Source organism: Balaenoptera borealis (assembly GCF_965194805.1).
Source record: "Balaenoptera borealis genome assembly, chromosome: 6".
NCBI lineage: Eukaryota > Metazoa > Chordata > Mammalia > Artiodactyla > Balaenopteridae > Balaenoptera > Balaenoptera borealis.
The window spans coordinates 66,036,707-66,064,193 of record NC_138863.1 but is presented as its reverse complement, the minus strand read 5'-3'; the positions used below and the strand labels follow the sequence as shown (position 1 = coordinate 66,064,193).

Sequence of the window (27,487 nt, the reverse complement as noted above, 5' to 3'; positions counted from 1 at the left end):
AGGGATCAAACCCGCGCCCCCTGCAGTGGAAGCATGGAGTCCTAACCACTGGACTGCCAGGGAAGTCCCTTAATGAAGCTTTTAAAGCAAAGAAAAAGACCTGCCCATTGAACCCAATTCAAATGAGACAATGGCATTATGATTGGGTGGCTTCACTGCCAATCATTTTGGCCCTGGACAACTCCAGGTCAAGACAACTCCTACTTGAAGCAAAGTTCTGTTTGTGTGCAAACTATTTCTGTTTTTCCTCCTGGAGGTAAGGGTCCAGGTGAACTGAACATTGTGGAAAGAAAAAAAAAAAAAAGAATTCTTACAGAGGGCTAAAAATATGTAAATCATATTTTAAAAGTGTTTTACATAAAAAAAAAAAGATAATTGAAATAACCTTTCATTTAAGTCTCTTCATGGCCAAAAACATCTACCTCATATTTAAACAATCAAAATTAGACCAAACTGAGGAAAAGGGACTCACCCCTGAGTTTGGTCACACCTAAAACAATTTCTCAGAAATGTAAGTAGAAAAGCACAAGTTAAAAATGTCTGTGTTAATATGTCTAGTTTAAGAGAAGAATCCGAGAGGGAGGGGAAAGAGAAAAGCATAGAAAACAATTTGATGAATCATTAAGGAATTCTGAATTGGTTATTTTCATTTTGGTTTTTATTGTCAATGAAAAATATATTTCACTATGAAATGTATGTTTGTTTATGTATATGTTTTAATAGGAATGTTGATGGGAAGCCAAGGGCTCATTTTACACTTTAGTCTCCCTAATCAATGCAAATGTTAATAGATTTCTTTTTTTCCTTCAAATTTGTAATTACATTTCATTTTTCCAGCTTTATTGAGAGATAATTGCCATACAACACTGTGTAAGTTTAAAGTGTACAACATGTTGATTTGATATCCTTATACATTAGGGAACACCTCCATCACGTCTCATAATTACCATTATTTTTTTGTGGTGAGAACATTTAAGTCTACTCTGTTAGCAACTTCCAAGTTGGCATGTGGGCTGCAAGCCAAAAAAAATGAGCAACTTATTTTTAAGCCAGTGGGAAGTGAAGGTACTAACCATATGGCTGTTATCACAGACAACCTCCTGGGATACCTGATGAAGAGTCTGATGCTAGGTTGACCAACTAAACCAAACCAACATGGTGGCTTTGAAAACTGAACTGAGTCATTGAAGAGCATCTTATCCCAATTATCTCCTGCCTCTAAGCTTGAAAATTCCTACCAACAGGTACGTATAAGAAAGAAGGAAACAAACAGTGAAGGCATACAAGCTAGGAAAACACTAATGGAGAAGCAGATCACTTGTAAAAGAGATGCTATAGAGCAGTGGTGGGCAAACTTTTTCTGTAAAAGGGCCAGATAATAAATTATTTAGGTTTTGTGGGACAAAGAATCTCTATGGAGACTACTCAGACCTGTTTGTGTAGAGTAAAATAGCCGAAGACAATATGTAAATGAATGAGCATGTCCGTGTTTCAATAAATTTTGCTTATGGAAACTCAAATTTGAATTTCATATAATTTCCATGTGCCAAAAAATATTTTTCTTTATATTTTTTTAACAATTTAAAAATGTAAAAAACATTTCAGTTTTGCAGGGCCATGCAAAAACAAGCAGTGTGCGGGATTTGGCCCATGGGCCATATTGTTTGCTGATAACTTGTTATAGGTGCTAGTCTTATATGTGACTTTAACAGAGCAGGACTAGTCCTTCCATTTGCCTTGTTCCATTATAACTTCATTTTTGTTATTGTTAATTTAATCATATTCTATTTACTAGTGTAGCTTCACATTTGAATCAACACTTAAGAGACATGAAAACCACAGATGTAATTCATATGACATCACTATCAAAATGAAAGAATAGAAAACTTTCCATTAAAATAAATATTGTGAAAAATATAAATATAGCTTATCTGGCACAGAAATGTAGACAATATTTCATTTTCTTTTCTGTTCTTCACTGAATTTAAATAGTCAATATTCCATTATAATTAATAGTTTTAGATCTAATTAATCCTATAATTATAAAAGTAACTGATCATATCATCATGTAACAATTTTCTATGGAGAATTTTAAATGTATGAACATCAGATTACATACCACCAGGTTTCCAATGACCATGACCATCATGTAAACAATAAGGCACATGGCTTGACCGGCGACCTCCATGCAGTCCCACATGGTCTCTATCCACTCTCCACACAACACTCGGAATACAATCAGGAAGGAGTGGAAGAAGTCATTCATGTGCCAGCGTGGGAGTATGCAGTCTTCATTGATCTTACAGACACATTCTTTGTAGCTCTTACCAAAGAGCTGCATGCCAACCACGGCAAAAATGAAGACGATGATGGCCAACACCAAGGTGAGGTTACCCAGAGCCCCCACTGAGTTACCAATGATCTTGATCAGCATGTTCAGTGTTGGCCAAGATTTTGCCAACTTGAAAACTCGGAGCTAAAAGTAAACACAAAGCTTAATATTAATTTTTATGAAAAAGTTCTCAATGTTTCCAATCTTGAATTTTGTTCCAAAATTTAGTTCTAAAATATTGTCATTATTACCTAGCTAAAATCGATTATTTCTACTTTTCATTTTCATCTACTCTCAATATTCCTGTTATTTTGTTATACTTGCCACCATATAATTACCACACAAATTTTGAAGGAACTGTAATTTTAGTTCAGGATTGTTATAGAACCTCCATCAGATATTATATCCTTTAAATTGAAAATTTATCCTTAATTCTATTTTCTGATACTTTCATAATTTTTTTCATGCTGACATAGGGAGAAAGCCTAACATGTTAGAGGAAAAAAGCATTAGAAAGTGTTTACTTTTTAATATTTTTGATATCAGAGAACAATTTTGAGGCTATAATCTTTAATTATCAAATCCACAAAGTAATGAACATATTATAATGGTTGAAATTCTATAAACCATAAGCTTATTGCGATATAAATCATCGCACTACCATTATACTAGCATACAACTGAATATGTCTTCAAGATCCTAAAATTAAGATATCTGTGTGATTTTGAGCTCTAAGTGCATTTGTTACTGAATGGGCTTTATTTTACTAGATACTGAGACCTAATCTTGTCTTTTGATTCAAACCTCTAAAAGTTTTAAATAATAATAATGCAAAACCAAAGAAACACCCCTTTATATATAGAATATAATGGTAAGGTTGGTCTATATTTACCAGTCTGAATGATCGTAGAACTGACAATCCTTCCACATCTGCTAGAAAAAGCTCCACTAAGCTTAAAGTCACAATAAGACTGTCAAAAATATTCCATCCTACTTGGAAGTACTCATATGGATCCATGGCAATTAGTTTTAAAACCATTTCAGCTGCAAAGATGCCAGTAAAGACCTACATGAAAAATATAATATTTTTCTAGTATTATTAGAAGGTATGGAATCAAGCTAATGATAATAATGACATGTTTAGCATTTACTGTGTTTCAGACAATGTGCTAGATACTTTATAAACATATTATTTCATTCAATCCTACAAACTAAATATCACTAGTCCTATAGCTCTAATACAAGCATCGAAGGGTTATGAAGCTCTAACTCACCTATCAGCTCTCATCACCTTTAGACAGCATCATAGAAAAGCATACTAAAATTTCAGATAAATTAAACCTTTGAAAATTAACACAGGCAATCTTTGCAAAACAAGTTTTGTGGGTCAACAAGTTATCCTGGAAGATAATATAAAGGAAACAGACTGATACAAAAATTTTGAACCAGTCTTTTTTTCTGGTCTGACTACTCTTAGGGTAATAAGGAACAAGTTGACTCACTCTTTAAAGATTTATCAGTAGAAAAGGAAAAAGTATTTAATTGATACAGTAGCAGCTAAAGTAAGACTTCCAAAGCTTTGACACAAAAGTGCATCACAAAACATCATTAATTCATGACATGGCATCAAAGGACTCATTTAAAAAGGCAACAGTGAAAGACTTATGAATCATTCGGGTACAATTTGATTCAAAAAAACTGAGCAAAGAAGGTTCAAAGGGAAATAGTTAGCTCTATAACTGTGCGAGTCATTTTTAAAATAATGCAGCATCAAGAAGTCTAGCAGGGAGCACCCAGACTTGGGATTGTAGTTATAGACAAGAAACATGGTGAGTCTTTTTTGGATTCACAGTGATGCAGTCAAGTCAGTGAGAAGGTACTGATTTTCATCATCTGGACCTCTACCAACAATTAGAAACTAGATTAAATAGTCCTGCCTTTTTCCAGTGAGGAATAGAAAGAAAGAAGAATGCTAACTTAGAGCACATGAGTTTTAAACATCCTGACTGGGAATATTCATAAGAAATTTTGGAGAGATGATCAACTCAGAAACACTCTTTGACTTCAAAGATCAATTGGTTTGGGACCACGGCAAAAGTAAAATTATCTTACACAGACATTTGCAAAGACATCCAGAGTTTTTCATGATTTATGAAGAGTCATAAGTTGGGACCCTTTGGTTGTGAAATAGTACTTCTGCCTGATTCATGCAGATTGTTGGAAACTAGCACTTTCTATTTGCCATAAGGCATTAATTAACTTGAGTGTGATCAACACTGCACATTAAAGAGCATCAACTTTCCTACTAGAATCCTTCTAGTCTGCCCTTATGTCTTCTGTGTCCAGTTTAATCATTCTGGTTTCCAAATATTCTTGTTCTTAAGGCTTGTTTCTGCTGATTCATTGAAAGCATGACGGTGATGATGATGATGATGGTGATGATGATGATGATGGTGATGACAATAGGTTTGATTTGTTGAGTACTTACTATATGCCAGGCTGATAAGTAGAAAGTGTTTATTCCTCTCAATAATATGATATATAAAATATTATTATCATTATATTAAAGAATTATTATTATTATTTTATAAAGTATTATAATTACATAAATGAGAAAATTAAAGATTACAGACATTAAAACATTTTCCCAAGGTCATAAAACCAGTAAGAGGCAAAACCAGGATTCAAACTCAGGACTTTGGACCTCCAAAGGTCTAGGTTCTTTACCTATTATGTCAAAACAAAGTATCCATAGCTTTTCTGAAAACATGTAGGGTATGTACTCATAAGGAAGCTGCAGTGTAATTATAAAATGGGTAAGGAAGTATCAAATTTTCAAAGTGTTGCTGCTAAGAGACATGCCAGCAGAAAAACAGAACACACTATCATCTCCCAAGATGTGACTCGTTATGGAAATAGTATTGTTATTTATAGGCCTCAATATTACCGCAAAATTATTTAAAAATAGTAACTATCACCAGAAACTTGACTCTGTACAATGATTCATACTGTGAGTTCTGGAGATGCCTAATTACCTAGCTAAATATCCATCTGACTTCAAAAAAAGAAACGACAGTCATGACAAACAAAGAGAGCAGCTCTGGGAACATAACCCATATTAAGAGACTTACCAAATTTCCCACAGTGAGCACGTTCTTGAATTCATCAGTCATTGGGTGATGTTCCATAGCCATGAACAGTGTGTTTAAAACTATGCAAATGGTAATAGCAAGATCTACAAAAGGATCCATTACAATAAAATAGATAAGTTTTTTGAATTTTATCCAATATGGAGAACAATTCCAGATCAAGAATGTGTGTGCAAATCTGTACCACCAAGGTGGACATTTTTGCCTGGACTCCTCGAGTTCTGGGAGAAAAAACAACAGAGAACACCAAGTCAATCATTTGCATATTGTATACTTTTTATTCCTCACCAGATACAAATCAGCAGTATACTTTAACACTGAAACACGTCTTCTGTTTAGACTTTGCAAATTTAACAGTACTGTTTCTATGAAAGCATAGCATGTTACATAAAAATTTTATATCACACATTCATTTACTAGATCAACCATAAGGAGAAGGCAGTGAAGTTAATGAATGAGAGCAGATATGGATATCTCTGAGAGAAACATATCCTTAACATATGACAGTAAACAAGAGAATTGATGTTTTCTTAATGGAGATATGTATATTTTTAAGATAAATGTATGTATACCAGTATACATACTTTCCCCTGTGTCCTTAACCCATTACAACAATAACACACTTCTACTCTATCCAGGAAAAGCTCTTGCTAGTTCACAGGTGAAAACAATCCCAGAACCAAGAGACTGAAAATAATTTATAGAGTGACTCATGCAATAGGCACTAAACACCATTAGCCCATTTCGTTCTCATCATAAATTTAGGAGGTAGGTGAAAACTTTGTCTGGGCCCATCATGGGTATGTGGGGGGACGAGGTGGTAGCCCGTGGACAAGGTAAGACCTGGGGCACACTGTGGGGAGAGAAGGTGGGAGGCAACACATTTTTTAAATTGCCACCCTTTGACCGACCACTACTATTCACATCATATTCTCTGAACTGCTTTCTCTAATTCCTTTGGATCACAATCTTAACAGATGTCATGTCACATATTTACCATTTCACCATTTTATAGAAGGTGCTCAGAGGCAGCAATTTATAAACACCTGGAAGTTTGTATTATTTTCTCACATTTTAGAAAGATAATCAATTCCAAGAGACTAGGTAAAGTTTCGAAGAATACATAGTGAGAGAACCACACAGGCCTGGGTTAACCTCCCTTTCTTCATTTAGTACCATAAAGTTATCTATCTTTGAAAGGCATATCGCCCAAAGCCTGTCTTTAATCACAAATAACTTTATCCACTTTTTAAGCACATAAAGACAATTCCTTTAGTGTCCATTGGTTAGCCTTACCATTGTTTATAACCATTTTATATTCTTTGAATTCTTTCTAAGAACTTGCTATATCTATTTAAGGCTGACTAGGACTTACCTGAATTTTGTTAAAAATCTGTATGGTAAAGAGAATATTATTCCGTACCTTCTACAGTGTTTGTTAATATGCTTGCCCTACTCATTGCCCTTTGTCTGAGATTGGGATCATTCAACATATCCTCAGAAAGGAGGTAAGAACTGGAACGTCTTTTCTTGTGTATTTGATTGTTTGTACCCTGAAAAAAAAAGATGATTAATTACAGTTTTAAGAATGGAATTCTAATAAATTGTAGGTAGAAAATAAAATCTTGCTCACATAGTTGTAGTGAGTAATTAAAAGTAGAGTCTAGATTGTTGATTTGAATCATGGCTCTGCTACTTACAGGCTGTGTATCATAGGAGAGTTACTTAACCTCTCTGTCTCCATTTCATCACTGGTAAAATGGGGGTAATCATAGCACTTGCCTTACAATCTTTCTATGAGTATTAAATGAATTAATACTTAGGAAATAAAAGATAAAATGAGCTGCTTTCATTGTTAAATTCACTATCATTATCTATCTTTCAGAGTTTCCAATTTATTCAGATAGTTTTACTATGTAAGAATCCTACGTGTAAACAGCTAAACAATTGTTAAGTGGCGTGTGCGTAAAGGAGTAGAACCTAGATTTCTAGGTTAAATTAAATTTTTGTAATTATTCTTTGTTAAGGTACAGCAATAACAGAGGCAACTGTAATGACTGTTTCTCACTGCCAAGGAAGATCTCATGAGCTGCTCTGAGGCTATGAGGAAAAATGACTCAGTTGGAAAAGGACAATTAAGACTGATGGAAACTGTAGCAAAATGGAGAATATAAGCTCCATCTAAAAGAGGTGACCACTCTCCAGCTCTAAAGGATTGCTGCTATGCTGCAGGAATATGAGCTCAGTCTTACCAGGTATACCCATTTTTATGTGAAGATGTCTTATTTCTAAATCTTAGCAACTAATTCAAAGTTAAAACACTATGCCAGTTCAGGGCAGGCCAACAATACACACACACACACACAAACATGCTCACACACATATATATACATATAAACAACTATACAAGTCTACATTTATCATCTATCTATCTAGTTGTGTGTGGTATGTATGTACGTGTGTATACACACAAACACACACACCATTCTACATATATATAGATATACAGATCTAGAGTTGTAAAGTTGTACAGTTTATATTTGTGTATATATTAAAACATTGACAAACAGGCAAAAATATGTGTATGTGTGTATGTATGCATGTATGTGTATGTGCAAAGACACACACACATATCTGCAGGTGGCTTTATATAGAAATCTTTCTATAACCATGTTTTCCCTGATATACTCTCTAATTTACTGACTTTCCAGAAGCAGAGATTTCTTTTTCCCCAAGTCAAACAATCAGCTGTGTTGATTAAATAATTTGTTCTCCATGTAGACATGTCTCAGGTGTCAAGTTTATATTATTTCTCATGCAATTTTTTCATCTAAACTGTACATTATTCCACACTATTATGTTTTGCATTTCTATTGACTCTTAAAGTTTCCACTAATTACTCAAGTTTTGTAGTTTTAGTTTCAGGATTTAGAGTGCTACTGATTTTTCTGTGGGTAAAAATAAAGTATTAAATAAAACATTCCATTTAAAAATAGGAAATAATCTCCAAATCTGATACACATTATATAATCTTTTACAGGTAATACACATTGTTGAAAAGCAAAACACAACAAAGATCTGATTCTATGGAAATTTAACATGCTCGTTTGATAAGGAAAAATACCTTGACAGAGGGCTGAAGCTGTATCGTGCAAGCACAGAGGTCACAGGTGACCTAAAAGCACATGCATTCTTTCAAACCAAATGAAAATATGTGTGTGGCCATGGCTTTGATGGAACTTTATTCTCACTTGAAATACTACATTGTCTGCAACTATGAATTTATGAATCGGTAGCCCAAGTTCAAAGTCAAAGCCTTGCTGATACTGAGTAATGCAGTGTAACATAGTCAGTGGCCTTAAGAGGTAACCTAGATACTCCCTAAACCGGAAAGACTTTCAAGCCTAATCACACCCTTTTCTCAAACCACTCAATGACTCCTAAACTCTTGAAATTGTTGTTTTGGAAAGGTGTTTTGTTTTTGTCTTTATATATATATGTTTGCATTTCTGTATGTGTTTTGGATATTATGTTTTTATTCATAGATTCCAGATAAAAGAGTTTTGTTGTTTTTTAATGAAAACAGTAAGTTTCATTTATGTATGGGAAAAAGCACAGTTATTCTAAATTATTTCCAAGAAGCCTACCACACATTGGAGAGAAAGTATGGTGGTTAAAAGCACAAGCTTTGAAATAGAGGGTCTCTGTTTGAACTTTAGGACTACCATTTATTAGCTGAGTGACCTTGCACAACGTGCTTTATTTCCCTGTGCCTCAGTTTCCCTATTTGTAAAACAGGGATAATAATATATCACCTCATAGGGCTGTTGTAAATACTAATGTGTCTGCTATTATTATTACTATTATTAATTATTAACAACTCAAATAAGATCCTTGCAATAAGGTATATATTAAGTAGTGACTTGAAAAAAATAGCAGTAGGTGACAAATAATCCAAATTTCCTTAGAGACATGGGACCTATTATCAACTAATAAGATCAGCATTATCAATGCATTTTGTGCTGATACATAGATCTTTTATAAATTGTTTTCTAAGGGGATGATTCATAATCAAGTATAGTATCAGTAGATAAGTATCTTTTTTCAAAAATGGGGTTTTAAATATCTTGGAATTAGATACCTACAACAATAGTATTAGGAGTACGTTAATCAGTTAAAGGTGTGTTTCTAACATAAAAAGTATTGCAAGATGCAGAGGCATTCACAGGACCAGAGAGAAGGCCCCTCCAGCAGAGAGATTGATGGATGCAAGAGTAAGGGCCAAGCCATGCCTGAGCTATTTAAAACGTACTTACACTGTCCTCAGAAGTTGCCTTATCTATTATCACCTCTGGCAGAAGCTGTCCATTGGGGAACATGAGGGCTGAGGGTCCATCTACCAAGGAGACCACACCATTGCAGTCCACGGTGCTGTGCATCTTCCTGTTCACCGGCAGCACGGGGGGGGACCTACTGGCTTGGCTGATATTACTGCTGCGCCGCTCCCGAGGTCTGTGGGGCACGAACAGTGAGCCCCTTCTGCTCTCGTTGTCCCCGAAGATGCTATGCTCATCGTCGGCAAATTCAGTCTCAGATCCAATATCTTTTCCTCGACCTTTGAAACTAAAAAGACTTGTTCTGCTGCTTCGCCTTGCAGAAAACAAGGAGCCATGAATGCTGAGTGGTGACTGCAGAAAAAATAAGAGAGGACACGTATCTGCTGAAGCACCCAAAAACAGAAGTTTTCCCATAACTTCCACTGAGACCACTGGCCTGAGGGCAGGAGGCTCTGTACAGGTTTAAATGAAACATATTTAAAAACAAAGAAATTCAGCAAAAAGACAAATTCTTCCAAATAAGGAATGAAAAGACTGGGAAAGTTCATCCTTTCAGGACCAGGTACATTATTTGTTGCTGTACCGCTCTCTATAGTTCTGGCCTAGAGTGACCTCTCCATTCATTCTGTACCATTCATGCTGCTATAAAGAACATATCACTTAAAGAAAGAATTTGGTATTGATGCCCGTTTTTGAGCTTTTCATATATCAACCCATACATTCCATAAGTATTGAAACTTTCTTGAGGCCCAAGACCATGCTGTATGTATCTTTGCGTTCCACTGCTTGCAACTCTACCCTGCATGTTGAGGACTCGGTTAAGGTGTGTTAAGAAAGACCTTTTGGGACTTCCCTGGTGGTCCCATGGTTAAGAATCCTCCTTTCAATGCAGGGGACATGGGTTCGATTCCTGGTCAGGGAACTAGATCCCACATGCATGCCGCAACTAAGAGTTTGCATGCCACAACTACAGAGCTGGCGAGCCGCAACTAAGACCCAGCACAACCAAATAAATAAATAAATATATTTTTTAAAAAGACCTTTTAATACTAGTGGGTTTACAAAGTCATAAAATATTAGAACTTGGAAAAGAAGCTGCCCAGTACAAAAGAGGGGAAAAAAGTCCCATTTATATGACTCATGTCCAAGATAAAACATGTGTATAAACCAAACTGCATATTCTTCGGAAGTATCTAATTGAATAAACATTAGTGCTTGCTATGTACAGGACAAGGTGGTAGGCATAGTGAATCATGGCAAATGGGTATGACAAGGTCGTTACCTTAAAACTAGCTTGGACTGCTCTTGTCATATTTCTTTTTATTGATATCACATGTATTCAAGTTCTGTCTCCCCAACCAGATTATGAAATCTTTGAAGGCAGGGACTTTTATTTTTGTATATATCTGGAAGGGTTTTACAGACTTAAGTAGTAGAAGATAGAATTTTTAAATGATGACGTAGAGAAAAAGGATAGGAATTCTGAGTGGGTAACTGAAGAGCAGATTGGGAAGAGTGGCGAGGACAGAGGAATCTTTGTGGATGGGTGGCACCTGAGCTAATGGGTAAAGAATGGGTGGTCCTATGCCAGGAGGAAAACAAGGAAGAAAATCATCCCACTTAGAGGAAACCATGTGTACCAAGTAATAAAGGAATGAAAATACTGGGCATGTAGGTGAGAGTAAACAATCATGGGGGACTGAGGGTACATGAAGGTTGAGAAAGGTAGGACTGAGGTGAAGCCAGTCCATGGCGTTGACAAGATGTGGGTCTTGTTCTGTAGTCAGTGGCTACAACAACAACTCACTCCTCTCCTGAGGTCCCTTCCCTCAGATAGAACACATTTCTCTATGATGCCACCTCTGGTGATATGCATGTGATGGTGTCAGTGGTACCTGGTTAGGGGTAGACAATCTCTTTTCACGTGCTCGCCTATGACCTTCAACACCAAGGTGGAAACTTTTTCTCCTGATGCTCTCCTCGGATTCCGATTTGGACAATTTCTCACCATCTCCCTTTTCTTCCCCAATGGAGAGTTTCTTTTGACTCTTTTTCTTTCTTCTGTTTCTTCTTTCTTTAGCACTTTTAGAGCTCAGTTTGGATGTTTCGGAAGAACTCTCAGAGAGGCCCATTATCCGGCTTCTCTCAATGCTTGTATATTCAGCTGCTGCCATTGCTATTGCCTGTTGCACCAAGAGGTCACACACACAGTGAGTCATTTCCAAAGTCTGGGAAACCCTATTATGGGGCATCTGGTTACTACAAATTCAATTACACTGTTCATGTAATCACGTCCCTTGTAAGGGAAGTAATGTCGTTTTCTTTGCACTCTGAATAGAGAGCTTACAAAATATATGTTTATTGCTTTTCCTGCATTGTAATAAAGCCATACTGTGCCTTGGAATTAAACTATTACATACTATTACTATATAGTAAAGCAATTTAAGTAGTATATGTGGAATTTTAAATTGTATATGTAAAAGTTTTAATTTTAGGTAATTCTGGGTCATAAAACACATAAACCATGTGATAATTCATTTGTATATCTTGTTCGGGTAATTAACTCAATATTATCAATAAATTCAGGTACCGCTATACTTTAATGAAGAATGAATTATTTGCAAATAAAATAAATTATTACAGAATAATATCTCAAGAAAATGAAAGAGCCTTTTAGGGGTTCTCTAGGAAATTCCTGGGATAGCCTAGTGCTACCCCTTTTATAAAAATTAAATTTTTATTATTAAAATAAAACGATCCTTGTAAAAATTTGGAAAATAAAGATATTGTGAATAAAAAACAAAAATCAGTCAGAAACCTACATCCCAGCAATAATTGGTGTTAACATTTCTTCCACTCTTTATATATATAATTTTTAAATTGTTTGTATCCTATATTCTATTTTGTATTCTACAACTTAATATATTGTTATATTAACACCTTTTCCTGTCATAATATTATTAAAACACATCATTTTATGGCCGAATAATACTCCACGACACAAACATATCATAGTCTTCTTAACCATTTTCTAATTTTTGGAAATATAAATGCTTTCTTATTTTTAATATTATTAAAATACTGTCCTGAACATCTTTCTGCTTCAAAGTTTCTCCGCATCACAGATTATTACCCTCCCCCAAATAGGTTAGGTTGCTTGAAGAGATTTGCTAGGTCAAACACGTGTGGAATATTTGAAATTTTGGTTCTCTTAGTACAAGCCTCCTCAAACTTTTCCACTGAAGTACCCCTTTGGAGGAAGGAGTAAGGAGAAATCCTCAAGAATTTGTGACTTAACCTAAAGTGGCCACAATCATAAGTATGATTTTCTTAACATCTCATACGTTATCTTAAAATCCTTGCAACACTAACCAAAACTGATGAACATTTTGCTTTCTACCTCACAGAGTATCTAACTTTAACATCAAATAATTTTCCCTAAACATTTGTGTACAATGGGGAAATACAACATATACATTTGTGTACAATGGGGAAATACAACATATATATTTTGGGACTTTGCATAATGCCATACACACAGAGGAATTGTGAGTAACAGGTTTAAGAGGAAGAGATTAGAACATTCTCCGTGCTGGAGTGAGCTGATTATGTGGGAAGGTGGAATGGGGCAGATGTCAGTTCTAACTCAATCCAGAATTGCTTCCTTTGACCACACCAGAATGAAAATTCAGTTTTCATTTATAAAAATGAAAGGAAACCAGGAAGGAAAATCTCCCCAGGGAAGGCTGAGCATAGGCCACAGGGCTTCTGCTGTTTCCTCTGCTTTTCTACTTCTAGGAAGAAGTTTAAATCAAATAACAATACCTCAGCTTCCTCTTGCTCTTTTTTAAGTCGATCTAACATCTGTTGAAATTCTAACTCTTTCTGCCTAGCTTCTTCGATGTTTGCCTGGTTCTGTTCTTCATAGGCCATGGCAACCACAGCCAGGATCAAGTTTATTAGATAAAATGATCCCAGGAAAATCACCACAACAAAGAAGATCATGTAGGTTTTCCCAGCAGCACGCAGTGTCTAGGGAAAAATGGAAATTATTATTTTAATAACACAAAGGGTTTTTCTGTTAAATCATTTCAACTTGAATGGCATATTAGGTATGTAAATCATACAGTTCTGTATACTCTCATGTTATCAAAAATATAAAGGAATAAAATTGTATCTTCATCGAAAACAGTCAGTATGAAAATACACACTTTTTCAGTACAAAAGATATAGCAATTAATTAAGCTTGTACCAAAATTAAGTATGATTCTTGACTATTAGTAAGCATAATAATAACCCTGGATTTTTTCTCCCCTAATCTGAAAATTACTCAAAAACTAGCTGCTTTACTCATTTTCAAATTATAGGACTAGATAATTTCCATAGTATCATTTACTGATAAAATTGTATCTTTAAGAAATATTAATGATTATGTTAATACAAGGTAGATAGCCTTATTATATGAACTTATGCATTCATCTTTTATGTATTTTTAATTAACATTTATTAAAAATTTTTAAATGTAATACATGGTAAAAAATTCAAATGGTACAAACAGATATTAAATGAAAAATAAGTCTCTTTATTCTATCTCTGATGCCTGGTAACTCAATTGCCTTTTCTATCAGTTACTGTTGTTACTGATTTCTTCTTTTGGATAAATTCTTTGTAGTGGAATTCTTAGGTCAACAGGTATATTCGTTTTAATTTTCATAGAAATTGCCATGATATCTTCTCCAGTGGTTCCCAGAAATGTGTGAGAAAGTCTACCTCCCCACATCTAGTCAGACAGTATCCCTCTTTTGATCAACTTTTTGATTTTGGTGATCCGACAGGTGAAAAGTTATATGTCACTCCAGTTTTAATTTGCAGTAAAGGTGAGTATCTTTTTGCATACTTAAAAAGTCATTTGTATTTCTTTCTTTTCCCGTGAAGTAAGATTTTTATATAATTTCTACATTCATTTATAATATTCTCAGAAATTAAATAGACATAAAACAGGCCAAAAGAAGAATCTGTAGCAATTTGAGAAGTGAGTCATTATTTTTTATAATATAGAATAATCATTTTTGGTCTCCTTCCTCTTGGGGTTGGGTACTGATAACATATAGGTGAAAAGATAGAGCCACAATCCCAAGAGGATCACATGTAAGTTAGAGAGGAGATGGTCACATGAATGAAGAATTCCAGTACAAGAGATGGATGCTATAAACTGAAGAACAGTCAAAGGGCATGGAAGTATAGAAGAAGGAACAAGTGAGTTGAGAGAGAAAAACTCAGAGACATGAATTGAGTCTTCCATTCTCATATTAGTTTGCTCAGGCTGCCATAACAAAATGCTATAAATTGGGTAACTTAAACAACAGAAATTTATTTTCTCAGTCCTAGAGGATTGAAGTTCAAGATCAAAGTATTGGCAGGTTTGGTTTCTCCTGCGGTCTCTCCCCTTGGCTTGTGGATGGCTACCTTCTCACTGAGTCCTCACAAGGTATTTTCTCTCTCTCTGTGTGTATCGCTACTCATGTCCTAATATTTCCTTCTTATAAGGACATCAGATTGGTTTAGGACCCACCCTAATGGCCTCATTTTAACTTAGTTACCTCTTTAAAGGCCTTAACTCTAAATATAGTCATTCTAAGGTACTGGGAGTTAGGACTTCAACATATGAATTTGGGGGAGATACTATTCAGTCCAGAACAACTGTACATGGGAGTGCACAAAATAAAGAACAGTGAGCAAAGGAGAGCCTGGTGTTTAGGGCACTGCAGACAGGGAGGCAAGTGTGGAAAGCATAGCGTGTGTAGGAGTGCTGTGAGAGAACATTACAGTATATTTCTTGCTATTTACCTAGGACCCCGTGGGATGCTATATTCAGAAAGGGGGAAAGAGATCTAGAGATCCAAAACCCCAGAAGAGTAAGAAAATAATTCATGATTTAAGAACTATCCATTCTAATAGTGCTGGAAATAGAACATGTCTAATTTTAGTACTAAGACAATAGAGTTTTCTCCATTATAAATTGAATAAAACATCTCATATATAAAGCTGGTAAGGAACATACATCAGATTTTTGTGCAATGAACGCAATGAATGTTTCTCTTGGCACTCACCTGTTGGTAAAGGTTTTCCCAGTAGTCCTGGGTCATTAGCCGAAACAAGGCTAAGAAGGCCCAACTGAAAGTATCGAAGCTCGTGTAGCCATAATCAGGGTTCCTGCCAACCTTCACACAGGTGTACCCTTCTGGACACTGACTACATGTGAAAAAGGATATCATAAGTCAGAGTACCTTCAGGATGCAAGCTAAAGGGTACTACAGAGAAGTCGGAAATTCAAGGTTTCCTTTCCAGGGGGACAATATTGAATAATGATAAAGAACACATTATTTGGAGCCAGCAAGAACTGGGTTTGAATCCCATCCTTACTTTTTACTAGTTGTTGACTTTGTCAAATTACTTAAATTCTCCAAGGCCCAGTTCCTTCTTTCTGTGAGACAAGATAATAATACCTACCTCCAAAGGTTAAGACTGTTATTAAGTTTAAAGAAGATAATGTATGCAAATTACCTAGCCTAGTTCCTGCACATAGAAAGCATTTAATAAATGGTAGCTGCTACTAGTATCATCATCATCAATCATTAAGACTTGGAAACTTTCACCAGATGTCATAAAGTAGTTCTTGTGCCCATAAAGATTGATATATAGGCCTCTAATAAAACTGTGTCTCCCCAAATTATTCTTGGGGTGAATTAGAATCAAGAACAGTCAACAGATAGCAATTGTGTAAGTGCATAGAGATTTCTAGTTTAAGACTTTTTTTCTTTTTAAAATTAGTGGATTGGTATCCATGATGTCAAATAAACACAGTGTTCTGAGGTGTCTTTAGGAGCAGCAACCTTATCTTGTTTATTTTTATGTTCCCAGTGTACACAGAGCCCCTGGGCAGGGGGGAGTGCAAGAACAAAGGCCCTGCAGCAGAAATAAAGTCGATGTGTGCGAGAAAGAGCAAAATGGGTACTTACATAAATACGACATTCTTAAAATATCTTTACCCCAGTCCATGGGATCCTTTTGTTTAGAGTGGCCAAACTGTCACTGCATTCTGTCACCTATGAACCATACTTGATGGGAGAATGAGTATAATTTGGGGATGGAAAGAAAAGTTGATTTTGTCACTCTTCTTCCCAGAAAGAAGAAAGGTTGGAAACTATCCAACCAACTTTTGGTGGGGTTTTCTGGAAGTAATTTTTTTCTACTTTCTTAGGATGTATATGATTTGTATCTTGTTTTAATTCAAGCACTACCTCAAAGTATTGCTTTCAAATGCATGGTATGCATTAACCATGAAAGTTTTAAAGTTTGGACTCACTGTGCGACAGAATGAGTCCAAAAATGCCATGAAATATATGAAAATAATATAGAATCAAAGGTTCTTATTAGCAAACTGATTGAGTTTGATTTTCCTTTTTTCCCCCAGCCTTTGGACTAAACTGAAAACAAATATTACATACCCTGAATCGGTGCTGAAACCACAAAGGAGAGCATCTTTGGATCCCTCCAAGTAATAAAAATATTCTGTTTAGGAAGAAATTGAACAATATAACATTATGGAGTGTAAGCTTTAAGAGTGACACAGCAGGTCAGTTAATTAATATAGACACATTTACAAACATATTCAGGCCCAGTGCCAGGCAATAGGCATTCATCTATTTATTGTATCCTTATATATTCTCCTTCAAATATTTGTTGATAACCTCTTATGGGCGAGGCAGTGAATACGATGACAAACATGATAAATAAGATAATCAATTTTATGAAGCTTTCTTTAGGTAAGGGTGGAGGTTGGGGATGGAGAAAGACACTGAACAAGTAAATAAGTAAATATACAAGGTATTTTCTCATAGGGATAAATGCCCTAAAGAAAATAAATTAAGACAATGTGACCAAATGTGGTCAGGGAAGTCCTTTCTAAAGAGATGACATTCGAGCTGGAACCTAAATGCTACAGAGAAGCCAGCCATTCGAGGACCCTCGTGAGACATCTTGACAGAGTCAAGAGCAAAGAGCAAAACCCCAAGGTAGAAGTGAAGTTGGTATATGGAAACAAAAAAGCAAAATGGCCAGCCCAGTTATAGTGCAGTGAGTGGGGAGGATTGTGGTGTCAGAGGTGGGCCGGGGCCATGTAGCAAGGCTTTGCATGCCATGGAAAGGAGTTTGGATTGTAAGTATGATAGGAAGTAATAGAAGTAGGAAGTAGAGATGTGAGACAATAATTAACATTTTTGAATGTTGCTGTGGCTGCTCTGTGGACTATGGGCTATAGGAGGGCAAGTGTGGAAGCAGGGACACAAGCTAAGTGACTACAGTGACAGGTGACATGGCTACGATTTAGAGAGTAGCCGTGGATACGGAGAGAAGGGGATAGAATCAAGTGGACGGGATGTGTTGACGGAGTGCATGTGGGGTGTGTGGAAGAGAAGAGACACAAGGATGGATCTACTGGTCAAGAGTGGTACCAGTTACTGGGATAAGGACGAGTGGGGCAAGGAATGGCCTGAAGGACAACCAGGAGCTCTGTTTTAGCTGTGCTCCACGTGAGATGATTATTAGGTATTAAATTATATTTGTCAAGTAAGTGACTGGATTGATATGAGTCTTGAGGTCAGTGAAGGTATCAACTATGGAGATACAAAGATGGGCGTCATCGTCAGGCCATGGGACCCGATGAGTTAACCCAGAGAGAAAGTGGAGCTGGGGAAGGGGAGGGAAGGGAGGGAAAGGGAAGGAAAAGAGCCCCCAGCTCAGCCCCAAGTATTCCAGAAGGGGTACAGTTGGCAAGGCAACACTATAAGTGAAGGAAATTTATTTTCTGAAATTCTCTCATTGTTTACTCATCAATCAACATCTATTTAGGACTTACTAAGTTCTGGATGTTGAGGATACAGAACTGAAATAAATGTACATTTTCCCCTTTCATGGTACCCTTTGTGCCCATTTTCAGGTGTAAAGGAACTCATAACTCTTCCTTTATTTACTATAATGACTTATTCTTAATACAGGGGGCTGATCCAAACGTATACAGTAAAGGTATAAAGGACAAAAAGAATTTTTTTTAATAAGGGCCCAACTTCCTATTTGGCTCAAGTCAAAATAAATAAAGATGTAATTTCTAGGAGGCTCTGGAGTAACAGCAGAACGAAGACTTTGAAGTCAGATGTACTTGGATTTGAATATTGTTTCTACCCCTTCCTATGTAGGTAAATTATTTTATCACTTTAAGATTTAGCTTCTGCATCTGTAAAATGTGGATAAGAACACTTACTTTGTAGAGCTGTTGAATTAGTACTAATAGGCCATTGCATGTAAAACACTTAACACAGTGACCCACACGTTCTACATCAATGCTCAAAGAGCAGCAGCTCTTATTAGACAACTTCAGATAAGACTAACTGACTTATATGCCATCGTTTGGTCTTATGTAGAAGACACAAATCTTAGAAGACACAAATAAACCAATAAGTCCTCTTAGTTTGGGGTAAAAACTCTCACAGTGTTCATTTTTGCAAAAAATCCTGTGCCTTAGGGAGGGTAGGCATGGCAGAATGACGATGGAGGAGGTTATCATGCAATGTTTTATACATAAACCTCTGAGATATTTTTATTATGGAAGGATTACTTTAGCGTTATCCTTTAAAGAAATACCAGTTCACATTTACCAATCACTGAGGAGCTGATTTATAAAAGTGGGCTCTAGAGCTGCCTGTACGGGCATGTTGCAGGGCTAACATAGTCAATTCAATACACGAATGATGAAAGGTGAAGCCATGAGCGAGAGTGAACTACTCTGGTCTTGTAGAACACTTGAAAATAATTCCCAAACAAATAAACAGTAAATTATTAGGATAATTAGCCTCAAGAGAATTTAAGGTTAACATGTAAAGAGAAAATGTAATACCAAGAGAAGAATTCCTCTTTTGCACTCCCAGCCAATGATCCCATCTCGCACTTTTCTGTGGAAATAAAAGCCACTGGGCTTGACTTAATCCTCCTCTGATTACGCTGGAGCCTGCTTTTCCATCTTTCCTCCTGCTTCTATGGTGGATATGTCTCTCCCCTTCGCTCTCCCACTTTCTCAAGGACTTGCCCTCCCCCACTCTCCTGAATTATTAATCCATATTTTACTACTTATTCATTTCTAAAACTAGAAAAACATCCTTATCAAAATCCATCTTTTAAAAAAATGTTGGCCATTGCCCCTGTTAGTCTGATTCCCTTACAGCCAAATTTCTTGGAAGAACTGTCTACACATACTGTCTTCTCTTCTTCCTGACATCTTATTCACCCGTCACCACCTTCGTCCAACCCTGTGCTCCTACCGCTCTACTAGAATTTGCTCATGAAAGTCTCTAATGACTTCCATGTTGTTTAAGCTAACATACATTTCTCTATCCTCATCATCCTTGATCTTGATCTTAATCCTTGATCTTGCAGCATCATTCAACACAAGCACTCCCTTTTTCTCAACATACATTTTTCTCTTGGTTTTCCAACTTATACCTTTGCTTCTTGCTTTACTGGCCACTCTTTCACTGCATCTTTTTTGGGGTCCTCCTCTCTACCTGCCTTCTAGACATTAAGGTTGTAGAGATGAGCATCTTCTAAACACCAAATTTGCTTTAAACACCAGATTTCCCATTCTCTACCTACTTATAAACATCAGGGTTTTCAGAAGGATGTGTGTATGTGTGTACATATCTTTTCCCTCTGCTGATTACTTCGAAGCGTATATCTCCAAACTAGGCAGTTCCTCTGATCTCTATGTTTAAATCCCCAATTGTCTACTTTCTATCTCCACTTGGATGTCCCAATGACATCTCAATTTTAACTGGTTAATAGTGACTTTCTCCTACAAACCTGCCCACTCTTCCCTCACTTCCCATTGCCACCTATCCAGTTACTGTGCCAGAAACCTAGACGAGATCCCCAAGCCCTTCTCTCCTCTCTAATTCATCAGCGAGTTCTATAGGTGTCATTTTGAACTCACCTTTTTCACCTTCTGCCGCCACTCTAGATGAAACCACAATCTTGTCTTGTTTGGAATGATAGAAACAACATCCTAACTGGTCTTCCTTATTCCAATCTACCATCTACTCTTACCCAATCAGCTCCCCATAGGGTAAAGTGATTAAAACCACTGCATTTAAAATAAAATTCAAATTCCTTTCCATGGGCTAAGACATTCTTCATGATATGACCCCTGCCTTTTTCTCTAACTTTCTCTGTTGCCATTCTGCCTCTCCTTTGCTAAAGTCTAACCACACTGCTATTTTCCCATTCCTTAAACACATGATACTCTTTCTTGTCTCAGGGCTTTCCCACAAGTTCTTCCTTCTAATTCAAGGAACAGCCCCCATTTACACTTACACTATTTTATGGCTTCTTATCATCCTTTAGATCTCTGCTTAAATGCCACCTCCTCAGAGAGGGCTTCTCATTTAGTTGGTATCTCAGCCCCTGAGATTTATTTTCTTTGCATAGCATTTGTTATAACTTGCAATATTTCTTATTGGTCTGTTCCCCTCCTTTTACTCTTTTTACCCTAGAAGATAAGTTCTGTGGATGCAGGGGCTGAGGTTATCATACTCACTGCTACAGGTCCAGAAACTTGTACAATGCTTAGCTCAGGGAAGCACTCAATAAACCCATGTGATAAATGAATACTTGAATTAATATTGCAGTGAGACTGGGCTTCTATGACACAGAAAACAGGTGGGAAACCAAACTCGGACTTAACACAATCATCTCTGCTGTGAAACTATATTTCAGAAGAAAATCAAGAATAATGTATAGAGTTGAGGGAGAAGATTGTGGTATAAAATTTCATTGTTAGCTAAGCTGTCATTCACTCATGTGTAAATGCAATATGAAGATACACTGCAAAATCCAAGAGCTTTTTCTACTCCTTTTGAAAAAAATTGCTTGAAGCAATTCCAGAAGGTTAAAAATCACTCAAAGCATGAACTCAGGAATGAGACCAAGATTCAGAATAAAAGGACTGGTAATGATCCTAGTTAAAAAAAAGTCAAGTTTAAGTAAGTGCTGTAAACTGATTCATAAAACAGAGTACAAATGTCAGCAATTACCTGTAAGCTCTATAACTTGCATGGTACATAAATTAAGAAATAAAATCCTTTGGAAACTAGGAATAAAATTTAAGATCATATTAATAAAAATCAGAAGCTGAAAAAATAAATTAAAGAAAAGGAAAGGAAAATATGCTACATTCCTCATCAAATGCTGGTAGTAAAAAAAATATACATTAAAAATTTTACTTTGAAAACCTTCAGTTTTCTTGTTTTAGGCTTCCTTTTCTTCAGTTTTCTTTATTTACAGTCTTTTACTATATTAGCTAGGTTTTATTTGCCTTTATATTCCTCAGTGAGTAGGAAAAAACACATTAAGTAAAAAAAAAAAAAAAAAAAAAAAGATGTATACGACTCTTTATTATTTAAGGAGAATTAACACCTGACCTTTATTCCCTGATCTCCTTCTATCAAAGGCACTTGCATGTCCACCTTACCTCTGGATCTAATTATTAAGGTTTATGGGTTCACGTGGGCAACATCATACAGACACACTGCAGGTGTTAGACAGAAATTACAATCTTGCTAGATTTCATTCTCACCCAAACTCATCAGCTCTGGTGAGAGAAACTGTGTTAGGGGATAACTATTTAGAAAACATGACGTTTATGCTTTCTGTAAGATACTCTAAAATACACTTGTGAATTAAGTAGACTTCTGAGACTGTGTGTACAGATCGTCTTAAATGGTATCTACAGAACTAGTTCTGATGAATTAAACTTTGATGATCATTAGCTAGATTGAGGGAAGCCATTAGAAAGAGCTGTAAAACTCATCATTGGTTATAGTATGAGGATAGTGCTGATAAAGCTGCATAAACTGTTCTGCTTATACAAATCTTTAGAAATATTATTGAGACAAACATTTTAATATGTGATAATATTATCATTATAACATGAATAACATGACTGTACAATGTTATAGTTATAAGAAAAATACAAGGGTAAAAATATAATTATATTACTATATAAAAAATTATACTATAAAATAAACATAAGTATAAATTACTCAATAAAACTACAGTATATAAATATATAACTTATGAAATTTAATGGTCAATATCATTAATTCATAGCTAAATTTATTTTTCTAGAGCAAACTTATTCTTTTTTATCTTACAGAAATTGAGAATTATGGAACTATCCCATGTTCTTAATACCAGAACCGCTAGAAAGCTTAGATTGAGGGAAATTTATGAAAATATAACATGATCCAAATTCACATTGTAGCAACTTTCTCTATATTTGAGTGATTTTGAAATAATTAAAATGAAAGCAACATTTCATTGCCAGAAGAGAACAATGCTCTTAGCCTTATTTCAACCTATTAATAACTACAGGGGCATTCTTACTTCCATAGTCTTCTTCATCGAGAGTATTCAATATGCTTTCTATTGTTTCATTATTTTCAAGTGGAGTCCGCACACATTTTTGCTTCAGGTTGCCCATAAAGAGCTGCAGCCCAATCAGTGCAAACACGCTCAGACAGAACACAGTCAGGATCATGACGTCAGAAAGCTTCTTCACAGACTGGATCAGGGCCCCTACGATGGTCTTCAGGCCTGAATACGGGGAGGAGAAATAGGTGTTCAAAATGAAATAAAGCCTCTGAATGAGAAACGAAAACAAAACACAAGCTTTCCTAGAAATGCATGCATTTTATCAAATCAATGATCTTAAATAACCTAGTTGGAAAAAAGTCTACCAGCTCAAAAGGGTGGACTTGCTGTTTTATATATTTTGTTTCTGTATATTACAGCAAGTGATTAAAAACTTTAAAATATTTCAAGAGAATAACCAAACTGTCAAAATGAATAATTTGGTTGCTCAAACCATATCCACACTCACTTGAAAAAATAATTTTTAAAAAGTGTCAATTCAGTGAATGTTTGTCAGACAAAACATCTCTTTATAATGACACCAAAACAAAAAAGAGGCTGAATTGCAGCACATAGTGACAACTTACTAATTTTCAGTTAAGAAATGGTTTGTTGAGGAAAGAAAAAAACATTATGTCATGCAATCCTCCCCATGCTGATATTTTACATCTCTTTTCTTAACCATATGAAAAGCAATAAAACAAATTGAAATTTTCATTCCTGGATAAGCAAAATGGAAAATGAACTGTTAGACAGGAGGGAAAATTTCAAGTTGAGATGTGAACCAAATGGCCATCTTCATCGTCTAAGACTCATGCAACTGATTAAACTCAAAGGCTGACTTTTAATAACGACTGTGAAAACCATAAGAGATCAAATTTAATTAAAATTGCATAAGAGAAAGTTTTTCTTGTTTTTCCTTCAAAAGATCAAAGTCAGCCCCGGTGTTTAACCCCACTCTCACCTGGAATGACTGAAATTGTTTTCAAAGCTCGGAGAACTCTGAATGTTCTCAACGCTGAGACATTGCCCAGGTCCACAAACTCTGTCACATATCTGTAATAGGGGAGTTTACACACAAACACGGTAACAACACACACACAAACAAAGAACAACTCCCAAATAGTTGGAGTTATGAGTGGCCTAATGCTTCACACCAATTACTTCTTACCTGGGATTACAGAAATAGTTTTCAAAGCTCTCAACACTCTGAAAGTTCGAAGAGCTGAAACATTGCCTAGGTTTACAAATTCTGTTAAATACCTGTAGAATTAAATCAGAGTTATTCAGAATTTAGATAAAGTCTATGATACTTACCTGTGCCTTTAGTCAAGGTGTTTCCTACGTTTGGAACTTCTTATTTAAATTTATAGTTCTGCAAGTCTTTTGTTTCTATCATTACTAATTTAATTTGATTTGATTTGAGTCATTTGATGTGAGCAAAATACAAACGTATTATTAAAATGGTTTCATACACATAAATGCCTAAATAAACAATTAAATGCTTCAATTACTAAACTTCAATATTATGATAATATAGATATTTAATATTCTATAAAATATCAGCAGCAAACCTTGACAACTGTATGCTAATTAACAGAAGCCAGACACAAAAAGGCCACATAGTGCATGATTCCATTCATGTGAAATGTCTAGAACAGGCAAATCCACAGAGACAGAACACAGTTGAGTGGTTTCCAGGGACTGGGGGGGAGAAGGGAATGGAAGTGACTGCTTTCTGGGGTGACGAAAATATTCTGGAATTAGAGAGTGGTGATGGTTGCACAACTTTGTGAACATACTACAAAACACTGAATTTTATACTTTAAAAATGGTAAAGTTTATGGCACATAAATTTAAAAAAGGAGACCCCTGAGAAGATCCAGCCTTCTTTGACACAGTGTTGTCTTAGCAGGTGGTGGGTGGCACTACAGCAGTCTTATATGACCACAAAAAGAGCCAGCCTGAAGGACAAAGAGGTGGGGCAGGTGTGCGGGAATTGGAGACTAGAAATCTCAAGACCCTTCTGTACTGTCTAAATCCCTCCAATGAACATGTATTACTTTTACAATTCAAAATGACAGAGGGAAAATACTGTATCTAGGTTTGAGATTTAAAAAATAAAGAAATGTTTCTGACAAATATATTTAGGAAAAGGGCAGCAATATGAATAAATTAAAATTATATCTTAATGTGATACTTTTCCCTTGAAAATAAACTGTGGTTGCCTATGTAATGCATACACAATGCATTAATGTTAGGTTTAGTATGCAGTGACAGCCCTTATAAAAAGATTTATTTCTATATTTTAATATACTTATTAGCTTTTGAATAATATAGGTTAATAAAAAAAAAGAGCACCATACTTATAATAAATGCCTGAGTTTTTTTCTGTTTTTCTTATAGGTTTTACCAGATTTTAAATAAGAACTTGGAAAAAGTGTGACCCTAACTGGCACCACATATATTATCTATCCAAGTACTGAGCATGGAGGAAGATCATCTATCTTAATGATGTCATACACTTTTGAGTAGAAAATCCTCTATCTGAAAAAATATTAATATTTTTTTGATGACTAACTTTCATACAGTATCCTTTAAATGCAACCATTATATGCAGGAAAAGTCAAACCCCAAAAGTCTGTTCTTACTGGAATACTGTGCTGTCTGAGACTTTCATGAGTCTGGCATTTCAAAAAACTGAAAGTACTTACGCAAAAACGATGACAATAAAATCAAGCCAGTTCCAAGGGTCACGAAGGAAGGTGAATTCTCCCACACAGAAGCCTCTTGCAAGGATTTTTACAAGTGATTCAAAAGTATATATTCCAGTAAAAGTGTACCTAGGCACAAGAATCCATTGGGATATTAAGTGCGAAAAGAATACAATACCATGTGAATCTTTATAATTAATTTTTTCTGATTAACCAAAGGAAGGCATCTATTGGAGTATGGCCGTTGGTTTATGGACCCATTCTAACTATTAGAATAAACTACAGTAAAGGGCTTTCCAGAAAATCTTAAAATGTACATATCAGAAACACTCTCAGAAAGTAGAGGTATTTAAAAATTACTAAGAACACAGGTATTAGATCTGCCTAGAAAATTCCTGTATTGTTCCTATCAGAAATATACCCAAGGACAAGAGATATGTGACATGTCTAAGAACAAAGCAGGGTATCTGATAAGTTCTTTTTTCTAGAAAAGACTGTAGCATGTATTATTCTATTCTAATATTAGCAGGTTAATATTGTAGGGGAGAAAAAATTGAAAGAAAAGCAACTATGTAACATGGGAAGATAAACACCACAACTTTTATAGATGCAATAACTTCCTGGTATAAAAAGGAAAGGATAAAAATGACCATACTAAGACTATATTAAAATGTACTTAAACCCACTTACTCTACATTCTTGGTCCAATCTGGAGGGTTACTCATGGTCATAAATATGCAATTCGTCAGAATAGTGCACATGATAAGCATGCTGAATGCGGTAGCTTAGAATCAAGGAATATGATAAAAGACCACGGTAGGAACTTTGAATATTCGGTAAAGACATTTGTTGAAATGCTAACAATATTTCCTTAGAAAAAAATTCTAAGCACGTCTATAGACTTAAAAAAAAATCTCTTTGAACAAGGTAGTAACAGACAAAAGCAATTTTTCCTAAAATACTAAAATTGCCATTCTCCCAATCTACTCACAGATCTACACCAAATTATATTGAGATTGGTAAACCAGAGTCTTTTCAGGTACAAAAGGACTAAAATCTATATTTTAAAAAAATAACAAAAACTGCATTTTAAAGAACCATTGTAAGTAAGCATTTTAAAAAGGATATGAGTGTACTAAAATCTTAATAGATATTCTTCTGAGAGGACTGAAAGGAGAGAGCATGTACAAAGCAGGTGTGGCATTGAAACGGAAGATTGCTTTCCCTTTGTTCAACACTATGAAAGTCTGCAAGAGCAAAAAGAAAACAGTATGAATCGAGACTCCAAAATTTCAATGTAATAGATTAATATCTGCAATTTACCTCTCCACGTGGTAGGGTCATATTAAAGAAACACTGCCATCAGACTCGAGCAATGTGGTTCCAATACCATTGATGCAGCTATTCACGTCATGTTGGCCAATGAACTCCAAGTCC

General features: G+C 35.6%; 1 protein-coding gene across 1 annotated transcript in view; it reads right to left on the bottom strand.

The window, feature by feature from the left end:
- SCN9A (sodium voltage-gated channel alpha subunit 9) overlaps positions 1-27,487 on the bottom strand; it is a 158,179-nt gene that overhangs the window by 61,273 nt on the left and 69,419 nt on the right. The window contains exons 3-16 of the mRNA XM_082395215.1: positions 27,180-27,297; positions 26,741-26,831; positions 26,051-26,179; positions 24,508-24,599; positions 23,310-23,519; positions 17,327-17,390; positions 15,929-16,070; positions 13,644-13,850; positions 11,714-12,001; positions 9,798-10,169; positions 6,905-7,034; positions 5,464-5,702; positions 3,225-3,398; positions 2,120-2,476 (exon numbers count right to left, since the gene is read on the bottom strand). Of these exons, the coding sequence (XP_082251341.1) occupies positions 2,120-2,476; positions 3,225-3,398; positions 5,464-5,702; positions 6,905-7,034; positions 9,798-10,169; positions 11,714-12,001; positions 13,644-13,850; positions 15,929-16,070; positions 17,327-17,390; positions 23,310-23,519; positions 24,508-24,599; positions 26,051-26,179; positions 26,741-26,831; positions 27,180-27,297 (2,613 nt within the window). The remainder of the gene's footprint in view (positions 1-2,119; positions 2,477-3,224; positions 3,399-5,463; positions 5,703-6,904; positions 7,035-9,797; positions 10,170-11,713; positions 12,002-13,643; positions 13,851-15,928; positions 16,071-17,326; positions 17,391-23,309; positions 23,520-24,507; positions 24,600-26,050; positions 26,180-26,740; positions 26,832-27,179; positions 27,298-27,487) is intronic.